Source organism: Barbatula barbatula, assembly GCF_947034865.1.
Source record: "Barbatula barbatula genome assembly, chromosome: 25".
In the NCBI taxonomy this organism is placed as follows: Eukaryota; Metazoa; Chordata; class Actinopteri; order Cypriniformes; family Nemacheilidae; genus Barbatula; species Barbatula barbatula.
Window position 1 is genome coordinate 9,076,981 of NC_136788.1, and position 11,796 is coordinate 9,088,776.

The window sequence follows — 11,796 nt, forward strand, 5'->3', positions numbered from 1 at the left end:
TTCACAGGGTTTGGCACTAAATTTGAAGGTTGGACTCCTTCTGCAGGCATCAGTTGGCTTTATTAGAACACTAAAATCACAGGGAGGAGTCAATGTTTTGGGTGTCTCGTTCGACGGTGACCAAGATCATAACCAGGGATTCTGGGGTTTTAATGAGCCCTGTGAATCATTCATACATATCATCCCACTACACTTTTATCCAAAGCAATAATAGACCTTCTAATTACGTATATTACATAACTCCATTTTAAAATGGCAAATTAAAATAAATCAGTGCCAATAAAAAGATGTTAAGATCGCAAATAGCATTTTACCCAAGCTAGTTATGAAACGATAGACTTTTTGTTAAGGCCGATTTGAAATAATTTATCTTTTCTCTCTAAAAATACAACTACAATAACACTATGGAGTATTTTCCAGCCAGAAGGTGTGAAGTTTCTTCATATAGCTTTTGTTACGCCCTTAGGGGGGTTGATACAACTGTACTTGCATGTTTAGCTGGATCACATACTCATGAAAGAGGTCGAAGACTTTCTACAGAGAAATAAATAATTATGTAACTCGACAAGCAAGAACGGCTATCTTTGTGGAGGGCAAAGTCGGGCTAGGGACATTTAGAAATTCCTTTCTGCATGGGGTATGACATGACTTGAGAAGTCCCTAGGAAGAGCGCCAGAAAATAATCAGGCAAGAAAACTTGAGCGCGCCACAATTACGGCACAAATAGCACAGTCACGTGGAAAGCACAGACACTGGCCAACCTACTTTTACACTAGCGCTTACATAATGTTTCTAATCACAACGCTGCCAGAAGGCCAACATGGCCTCAAATAACTTAATGCAGGCTTTAGGTCATAACTCGCCGCTATGGCAGATGAGATAGTAACGGCTCGTCTCTTTACACCTTTCAAAAAACATTCGCTGTCTGTCCTCGGGTGTTTCATATTGCGATATCATCGCTGTCCTTTTGAAACTGTATGATGTGTTCATTTTCTTTTCAGGTAAAAACACTGTGCTTTTTAAATTATTAAATAGGCTACTGTTGTCAAAGTTAACAAGCAATTTTTTTATGCATTTTATTAGTTAGATATTTGCAAAACCCGGTGACAAACATGAAGGAGATACGGAGGGTTTCACGAAATGCGCAGATACAGGGTTTCCTTTAATAGGAATTTTAATAAAATAATTGTAGAATAAATTGTACTTGAATGCTGAAAGTAGTTTATAAACAGGTGTTTATGTTTAATGGCGAATATAAAAATATTAAAATGTCAAAATTCATTAAGAATTGAGCCTGTTCATGATCTGACAGGATTCAGCAATAAACTTTCCCATCTATTTACATTTTTTATTAATTTCTCACTTAATGTGCATTATTTGTTGCAATTGAGTTGCAAACCTTCCTAAATCTGTTAACAACTAAAAATTATAAATACTGTACAAATGAAGCTTTGTGGGTGACTTTTCCCAAATTCAGTCACGTTATCGACTTTCCAACTAGTGAATACAAACCCAGGAGGACTTGGGATTCACAATTGAATATTAGGTGTTGTGCAGTGTTAGATTTATACTGTAGGCAGACAGGTGTTTTCATATGATATCTGTTTCTTTATCATTTATTTTAATACCACTTGTACACTCAATGTATCCGGCAGCCTGGACTGAATTATCTTCAAATGTGTTAAATTATGTCAATTAAATTCTGGGCTGTGCCAAGTTCTTTTTACATAACTGGGAAGACATCCAAATACTTACTATAAGGAAAAAAAATAATATATAATATCAAAACAGACTTTGGTGGTAATTTGGTTGGTTGGGCCAGTTATTCTTGTGTTTACTTGACCGACAAGTCATTTCAAATACATAAGAAATAACCCATGCGATTTAAGGTCCAAAGAATGAGTACTGGAATCATATGAACCAATTGCTGACAACACAAAAGTTTGGAAGTGTGAATATAAACATGGGACAATGCAGTGACATTGAATAGAAAACGTATTATATGAAGACTTTCCAAGAACTTGGAAACCTTTAAAACTAGCAAATAAGGAATTAGAAGAAAACCCACAAATTTTACACTCTAAAAAAGTAAAAAATTATAAAACATCTAAAAAATAGTATTAGTATAAGTATAAGTCTGAATGTTCAATTTGACAAGATCAACTTGAGGTCTCAAGATCTATGTAAATGTCTCGTAGCTGTCAGGAGAAGATCAGGAACTTCTGCAGAGCTCTCCTGATCTGCGTCTTCTCCTCAGGCTTGCTGTCTGGAATCATATCTGCACTGTGTAGTGCCCTCAAGTATATTTCTGGTCTCTTCTCTCTGACCCCCTGTATCCCTGCCTGGGTCACGTTGCGGCAGAAGTCCACCCTCACTTCTGTGAGATTGTGTCCGATGTCCACCACAGCCTGCAGGATGGAGTCCGTCATCCTGGAGCAGTTCTCTAGACTCAGACTGCGCAGACCCCTGCAGCTACGAAGCACGTTGATGACATTGTCATTCGTTATGTGGCCGCATCCAGAAAGAGACAGAGAGAGTAAATTCGGACACCTGGGGTAAACAGAATAAGTTTTTATTGATAGAGACAACATTCAGTATATACATGTCTGTTTAATACCAGGCAATGGTTCTATTTTTTTGTAAAAATTTTGCCCAATATTTTTTTCATTCTCTTACTCCTTTAAATCTATACATAAGACATTCATACGTTGATTCAGAAGAAAAATGTCAACAATTGGGCTCAGCCACACTGTCAGGTTTGCTTTATTTAAGGTGTCATGACCAGTCCAACATAACATTACTTCAACCAATGACATGAACTTAGGGGCGTGGCTATTATGAAATGACACATTACATTTTTATTGTCTCTAGACTAGGGGTCTTCAACTACTTTTCCTTGAGGGCCAGATTCCAAAAGTATAAATATATTTTTTTTAAATATCCCCATTACTTCTGTCATTTTGTATTTTTGAATTTCTTAATTTTATACTGTTTTTGTTGCTGTTTGTATGTTAAACATGCAGTCAGATATTGCATGTGCCTTTTTATGATATTTTATTAAAAGGGATATTGTCTTTTTAATAGTATTTTATATTCCTTAATGCATTAGTTTACCCAAAGATAAAAATTACTGTTAATTTACTCATTCAGGATGGGGGTGGCATTGTTTTTTCAAGAAGATATTTATGAAAATAATTGGTTGAAGTTATAAAACTCAAATCAATGAAAGTAAAAAACGCTAATATTTTCAGCACAAAAGTAGTCCCTGCCCTTGTGACGTTAAACTGGCGTCTTATAAAAAGAATCAGTTGATCTGTGCAAAAAACTGTACACTATCATACATCTTCAGGTGAATTCCAATCGCACTTATGTGCCCCACGCACTTAAAAGGGCAGATCCTTTGTAGTGCGAATTCTGGAGGGAGATGAACAGCTGTTTTGTAAATTTAGCCGTTTAAATCATACATAGGTAATGAATGCTGCAATAAAACAACACCGTTTTCCTTTATCTGAGACGACTGTTGTGGTGTACCCTTCCTGCAGTTACTTTTTAAGGGCACAAGACCCGTTTTGCCTGTGGCTGTGGATTGATGATTATAACGTTGCAAATAAGATACGTTTTCTGGACAGACCGATCAAATCGCTTTATAAGACGTCAGTATTGTTATGAACATTACTTTTTTGTATTGAATGTAGCAGTGTTTTGGAGTTCAAAGATGTGGCATCTCAGGGCGTGCACTGCTCTTAAATGTCTCTCCACTTATTTGAAATGTGAAGGCGGGCCAGGTAAAGATGATTGGCGGCCGCATTTTGATTTGGGCCTCCAGTTGACTGGCCCTGGTCTAGACTGTCAAAAACAGGATATGATTTACTCGAGTGTTGTTACAACAAATAACATCCACCAAAGATTAATTTCCATAGGGTTTGTGGAAAACACACTTGTTTCTATAGTTGTGAGAGGATCGAAAGAAGCATCAAGTGGCAGACTTTGTATAATAAACATTTCCAATCCAAGCCATGTAGTCAATAGACAGTAAACATTTACATTGATTCATTTAGCAGACGACTATTCAAAATGACTAACAAATTAGATTTTAACATTTTGCATACAAAGCAAAAAATTATTGATCTAATGAATACCGTCAAGGATAATTGCTATAACAAAAAAAAAATAATACCTATAATATTAACTATTTTTGTTTGGGGAAGGGGCGTATCGTAGGTTTCATATCCCACACGCTAAATTGAATGATTAAAATAGCATAGTTTACAGTGTTGTTGCATACTTTTTTCATAAAATAGTGAGCAGTATGTAGTATACATTGCACAGTAAGCTGTACCAACACAGCTATGGTGTGTACAAGTAAAGACCGTAAATGGCATGCATAGAAATCAGTCATTTATACTAACCCTAAAGATGTGGCCCCACCAGGCATGTGCATGATGTTGCATTGACCCTTGCATAAGAAAAACATATTTTTCAGTGTTTGCTGTATCAGCCGTTTTCGCCGCATAAACACAGCTGGTGCTCTGGCTAAATAACACCAGCTGAAAGCCGAGCCGTTTCTCATGCCCACACCAGCGAGCTCGGGCAACAGGAGCCTTCTGTGCCGGCTGCTGGCGAGTTGCCTCACTGCGACTGTTTTTTTTCTCTGCTGCAGCCTGCCGGTGGACGATAACAGGGTCAGCCCTCAATAGCACAGAGAGAGAGCTAATGGCTGAGGCTTTGAGATGTCATTCACATTCACCGATGCAGATTATGTAAAGACTTACATAATCTTACCACTTAACCACATGTGAGGCCCATTCCAGCCAGCCGTAAGCGTTACGCACACTGTCCCAATAACCCCAGCGATGGGGCGGGTCTTAGGATGCATGTGCCATTGCTTTAATTATCACAGACAGGCATCACTGACAAAGGCGGTGTTATAAAAGAAACAACAGGAGAGGAAGAATTTTAAGCCTCTGGGTTTGTTGGATGGTTGCAGATATATTGTTGCTTTTGGGGCTGGCTAGCTGAAGTAAACATGCCTGATATATGCGTCGCAACATGCCCTGGTTACATAAGCGAGCCCTCCTCTCGTCGCTCCGCCTCTCCCTTGTGCAGACGTTTTGTTTCATTTGGATTTGTTCGAAACTGAGATTTCCAGCAGTTATACAAGTTGATTTTTATATTGCAAATCAAGGAATGACTTAAGTTTTATTTTTCTTGGCCACTGAAATGAGGCTGGGGCAGGGGGACGTCAATGCAACTAATGTTTTCCAGAGCAGAAGCTATAAAGGTTTCCTGCGTGGGAGTGGCCTGTATAAACATCCCACACGTGGCAGGACGTATACGTATGAAATGCCAGGCTGTAAAATATATGTATTTTTACAGTAACTGCTGGTAATTTACTAGGAATTAATTTTGAAGTATTTCAAATGGCTAGTGTCGTTCAGGGGATTTTGTCAAGGGTGTGTCTCTAATGCTGAATGACAAAATCCTGGTACTTCTTGTAAAGCAGCCCTAATGCATCAAGAACGTCCCACACAACACATGACTGGTGAGATGTAGTAACGTCGTTTATCCTAGTAATTTCCCCTTTCTTTTATTTTCTAATAGCCTGTTTTGAAGAATGCCATTATTTATTATGCACAATATACAAATGATATATATAATCCAAAACAAATTAACTGGTCATTTCTTTCTTTGCAATGGATCCAGAAATCTACAGATTAAAATAGTTATAGAGCATTATTATTATTTGTAACCAGCAATCTAAAACAGATGATTAAAATATATACAATACAAACCTGAAGGTTAAATAATTTAAGACCCATAACAGATCCGTTTTGTTCCTTGGCAACAGTGAATTGGCCTACGCTGTTAAAGAGAAAGTTTTATTTGAAAAAGAAAACTAGACCCACGCTTGAACGTAATGACACCATCTGAGACTCTTCCCCAGGCGCTCAACGTTTTATAAATTTTCCTCCGCAGCTGAAATGTACCGCCACAATGGCGTCAGTGAATACGCATGTTTATCTTTATGGGAAAGTTAGAGAAGCACATACACGTGCACACACGCACTGACGCACATGTCCATTCCACCAACATCAACAAAGAGCTGATTGTAAGATCCACCTGCCTATGCAAATCCTGAGAGGACGGCTCGCAAGGGAGGGACTTTGCCCACATGATCCTTATTCAAAAATAATCTCTAGTTTTGTTATTTTACAATATTAAAAAACATTTGAATCTCAAAACAACCTTACAAACTCAGGAGCTGTACTGTATGTCCATTTGAAGTCTGTTAAAAAACCCTGTATCAACATTTATCCATTTATCTTGGCTGGAATTATATGGTTTCCTTTAAATTTTTAACAATGATGTTTTTTTGTGTACTTGTAAATTTTCATGTATTTTTTCTAGCGCCAAAGTTTAACAGTTTTTAAACGGCATTTTGACACTGTACGTTAAAATGTGAATTATAATAAAGTAAACATTATACCGTTATAAATACTAGAAACCTTTATTTTTAGGACTTTTCTTCAACCAAATCCCATTTTCCCCCCAAGTAAATTTAAAGCACATAACAGCAGCGGGAGAAACCACAGAGCTCCATCATGTCTTTCGCTATTATTGGCTGCCTGTGAGAAGCTGTGCAGATCTGCCCTTAAAACTCCAGAGGGTAATTCAGCTGTGCACTGCATGCTACTCCACAGACCTCATGTCAATCAAAACACCAGGCAAACTATATTCCCAGCCTCAGCACGCTTCCAACGCAAGTCGCGTGTACCGATAGAGAACTCTGATGACGTAGTTCCTCGGAGGTAGAACGTGTTTCTAATGAACTTGAAGAGATGAAGGTTTGATCTCCATTACTCAACCCTTAGATGAGATGAATGGCTGACCCTGAAGTAATTTCAAGCTTCCTCTCATTGACGTCTGTAACTAAAAAAAATTCTAGGACACACGCACTGCCTTGTTCATCCCGGTGTAGCAGAACCACAGATGTTGGTGATTGTTGAATGTCATAATGGACTTCTTGACTCACAACAGAAGCTGAAAAATCAGTTGTGTACTGCCAAGCCTCTCTTTTATGAGATACTTAAGAAAACAGTGGGTGAGTGGCAGGCGTATCGTTCTGTTCTTCAAATGCTCATGGCTTAACATAATTGCAATATTTTTCACAATGAGACGCATGTGTCTTATGTACATTCCATAATTTGAATGACAGACTCTCTGTTGACTAGTCTACAGTGTGTACGCAGCTGTGGCGTGATGGACCAGCTGTTGCAGGCAATGCGCTAAAGTTATCCTGTTTTGTGATCTTAGTGTGTCTATAGTATATGTGAACGATGTTTACATATCTCCGTGTTACATGAACTGACAAATGCAAGTTTATATGTAAGCACAGGTACAGAAAACGTGTCACCCAAGCTGTCAAAAGTTGTCCTATGATGTGTTTTGTTGACATTTCCTGACAAGTAAATTTGCATTTCTGTCCAGGTGACACGAAGAATAAATAAACATTGTTTTGAATGACATGAGGGCGATTAAACATACAGATTTCATTCGAGGGGGTGAAAAATCCCCTTAGGCCATGCAATAAAGTGTCAGAAAATACAGAATGACATCAATAGCTGACAATTTAAATTTCCGTTTGTCACACAAGGCTATTGTCGGGCATACAGAGGATGGATTGCTTTGTTTTTTTTGTTTTGTTTTCCATCCTTTCTGATCATTTCTGCTTTTTCTGTTTTTCCAACCAAATTATCATGCTGTCACGCATGAAGATGTGGAATGAATGAGTACATTTTCATTAACTAAAGTGAACGTGGAATGCATTTACTTTTCCTTATGTGGACGAAATGAAATTTTATACAAAGCAACACTCACATGTGGCAAACACGCTCCAGGAAGTCACTGACGAGACTCTCATGCTTGCTGCAGAGATCCTTCTGGAATGTGGTCTTCATCCAGTCCTCAATGTTACAGACTTTGACCCTGCTGGAGTGCCAGCATATCGCCAGGTGCCTCAGCGACGGGCCCAAAACAAAGTTGTTCCTCTTTAGCTCACATGGAGACCTGAAGTGGAGTAGCGTCCATAGCTGAGGGTCCAGGAAGACGGCTCGTAGCCGCCAGCAGGTCAAAGACAGGCTCCGGCGACTATCCTTGTCAAGATAAGAAAAAAGGTGTAGCAAACACTCTTGATCCAGTTCTGTGAGATGCATTGCGAGTTAAATAAAAGCAGATCATATAGTTACGGACCACCACTTTCACACCAAGCTGTATGGCCTGCAAAGCCACAACGAGACTGTGGCGTGTGTTGTGTGGCCTGGATATGTGATTCTCCTCCAGACTGTGGTCTCGCACAGGCCCTGCACAAATAAGGTCGTGCGGAATGGGGGTTATTTTAGGAGGACAACTGCAGGCACGGTCAAAAATGGAAATGTGTGAGGCACATGGACTCTCCCGGTCCATCTGTCTCCTCCGTTTGGACAGGAGGGACGTTTAGCTTCTGTTTATCACTTGAGAGGCTTCATTCGGCGCCTTGTGTTGTGGGGGATGGAGCTGACATGGCAAGACATGAATTTAGAATCACTTTTCTTGTCATTTCGTTCTTCTTTGAATATGCGGTGCAGAGTACTATTAGAGTCTTAGCGACTTGTTGGATTTCCAATGCAAGTTTTGGCTTTTGCTTAAATGCAACATTTGGTTGACAAATACATATCTGTGTATCAGTTTATCTGTTGAACTAAGTGATATTCTGACTTTTTCAGAATTGGATGAACTGTACTGAACTTTCAATAAAAAGTGCCCAACAAGTGCCCGGAATATGTGGTAACTTCTCGAAAAAGCATTTCAATAATCATTTTATAGGCTTTATTACAAGATCTGAAATTTCGTTTTTTATTTAATCTTACTCATGGTCACTGCATAGTTCCCATGCTTGATGATTTTAAAGTTTGTGACTTTTAAACGTGGAAAATAATATTAAAAAGAGAAATAATAATAATAAAGAATGGTGTGTCTAAACGTACAAACTGTACTTTACCATCTGTAGGGGTCTGATCTCAGTCATATCAGATAAATGCACCAAGGATAAACTCAATAGGGGTGCAACTGAATTGAAAGTACAGGGTGATCTTAGGTCACTCAGTACAAAGTGTACAGCTACAGATTTCACAGGAATTCCTGTGTGTCCTTCCTGGATGATCATTTCACTATAACAGAAATCCCACGTCTTTGTGTATTTTCAATCAGAAATAAAATACTACTCTGTATAGTTAAACATGGATACTACTTTGTGTGGTGTATTGTATCTATAACATGTTATGTTGCAAACAGTAAAATTATGTATTATAGTTGGGAAACAGCTGGTAAATATAAAAGTGTTTGTATAATTGGAGGACGAGGTGTAACGATGAAGATTTAGCTCTACTATTAATTTGAGTGTTTATTCATATGATTTTTCTACGGTGGTCATTGGGTGGTACTTGGAACAACAAATTTTATTAGGTAAGGTGGTACTTGATCTGAGAAGTTTGAGAACCACGGCTAGTTTAAGATCAGCCGTGTCTGTGAAACTGGGCCTGAGTGTCTCAGATTTAAAACTCTTAGATTCTCATCTCAATCATTTTTAGTTGAAGTTTCAACATTTTTATATAGAAGATATTACATTTAAACACGTAACCTCCCGGTCTAAGCAAACTCTTCTGAATCTCATAGATAAATGAACATTCAACACTAACAAGTGTTTCTCTTTACCAACAAACAAAACACTAAATTAAGAAAATTACTCTCCAAATGCAGTTTTTGTAAAAATGACTGGTATTCAGACACGGAAAATATCTACACTTGATATGGAACATGATATCCACCTGTTCTCGTCAGGGGCTCTGGCTGGCGAGAGCCATAAAAGGATTTGGAGAGCCTGCGCCAGATGAGTCACTCCAATGAGTCACGATGCACCAGTGCAACGTGAGATTATCGGCAGCTTTGACCTACGTCCTAGAAAAAATGCGACTTTTCTCCCCTCCCTAAACACGATTTCAGTTCGACACCTGTGAGCGACAGAGAACAAACCGCGCCAAGCAGATGTTCCACCACGGGAGGTTCTTCCTGCCCACCGGAACGGAGCGCTACCTCGCCGGCGCGTGACGTGTGGGGAGCCCCAGCCCCTTTTCCTTGTGCTCGTGCGAGGGTGTGTGGGTGGCGCCAATAGAAGCAGCGAGAAGAACGGAAAAGTAAGCTCACAAAAAGCGTCTTTACACGGGTGAGCTAAGGCGTTCATTTCTGTGTAAAAACGCAATGCCGCACGAAAGCCGATCTAACGTCTCTGACCCTCCTCAGACAGACCTTGTATACTCCGACAGGCTGTGGCACTATGTGGGACACTATGTTCAGCCCTTCGATTAGGCTTTAATGGGAAATTACATTTATTTTGTTTATTCTTAAAGTTAATTTATAATTTTTTGGAGTATGATTGTGATTCAGGCGCGGAAATTGAGATTTTGTTTATTTGAACTCATGACACGAATTGTTTAAATTCCCTTTCGATACGTGGGACACGATGACATGGGACCTGTTACGCGTCTCAATCGGCTTCAAATATACGGTTTGTCAGACATTTGTGGAGACAGTTCTCGTGGAAGTCAAACCCATAATAAACCACAAACTTAACGTTACTCTATATTGTGGTGTGCTTTACCGTTTAGCATCACAATACTGTAAGTGTGGTTCGGTCCAGATCGTCAAGTGAGAACAGCAGGAGCGGGGACAGTTGTGCATGTGCACAGATGCCCGGCCCTAGGAGCGTAACCCAGATAGCACAATACATCTGGCTTGCGTCTATTTGACGTCCGCATTTACATCTGCAAGACATCTAGATTGCTGCTATACGTCTCGGAGATGTCTGAAGGTCTGTAATGCGAAGGCTAACGATCTGGAGATCTGCTGTGTTAAAACATATGCTAAACGTCTTGGAAAGAGCTGCTTTACATCCTAAATCATAAACATTTTACAGACATCTTCTAGGGGTCTACCTGACAGCAGACATCTCCGGGACGTTTTGCAGATTAGCAAACTATGTCTTCCAGATGTCAAATAGACGTAAGGCAGATGTATGTGTGCTAAGGGAAATGATTGGGTCTCATCGAGCTAGGATTGAAAAGTTATTATTAAAATAACTTTTGGCGTCTTTCAATATGCCCGAGAATAACACATTTCAATGTAGTGTTTTTAGCTAGGAAATTCATTTGAAATGTTGCGTTTGTGGGAGTTTATAGTTTAATTTAAGACAGCAAATTGTTAGAACTTTGCTGTTGTAATTATTTTCAGCATTATTTCGCACAATTGTAATTCCCGTGTAAATGCCGCGTTAGAGCCGCATAAACGGTCTGGGTAAACATTTTCGTGGTTTTATGCCGCTTCAGATTCGCCTTAGCTGTGTAAAGAGGCCTTTATTTTCCAAGTGGTTTACGTCATTGAAGCTATTTGGCATTTAGATTTCACAGCCGGTGACATTGAAATTCGTTTTTTGAAAATAGAACAAGACGAGCGGGACCTCGAAGCCTCCATAAAGAGAAAGCAACCTGACCTGAAGCACATACAGCGGCTGGAAAAGAGATGTAGGCCTACAAATTTGCAGTCATGCATTGTGCTTTTCTCAGAACTTAGTTGAGAACATCGAGTAAGCCATTGTCCAACCCGTATGAGGACATACAAACAGTGCTAAATACACCATGCTTAACCACAAGCATTTCACAGGTTTCAGGGAATTTTATACCTGGGTACACACACCCAGTATAACAC

At 39.3% G+C, this 11,796-nt stretch overlaps 1 protein-coding gene across 1 annotated transcript; it reads right to left on the minus strand.

The window, feature by feature from the left end:
* Nucleotides 1-1,070: 1,070 nt before the first annotated feature.
* fbxl22 (F-box and leucine-rich repeat protein 22) lies at nucleotides 1,071-8,345 on the minus strand. The gene is made up of 2 exons (XM_079450260.1): nucleotides 7,879-8,345; nucleotides 1,071-2,550 (listed from the first exon to the last, which is right to left on the minus strand). Exons 1-2 carry the CDS (start codon nucleotides 8,211-8,213, stop codon nucleotides 2,202-2,204), a joined length of 684 nt encoding a protein of 227 aa, XP_079306386.1. The 5' UTR covers nucleotides 8,214-8,345; the 3' UTR covers nucleotides 1,071-2,201.
* Between the last annotated feature and the right edge of the window lie 3,451 nt (nucleotides 8,346-11,796).

Excerpts from the sequence above, each read along its gene's own strand:
- fbxl22 (XM_079450260.1), bottom strand. The coding sequence starts at position 8,213 with ATGCATCTCACAGAACTGGATCAAGAGTGTTTGCTACACCTTTTTTCT. Across the intron at positions 2,551-7,878 it reads CTGGAGCGTGTTTGCCACAT|GTGTCCGAATTTACTCTCTC; the intron begins GTGAGTGTTGCT and ends TGTTTACCCCAG.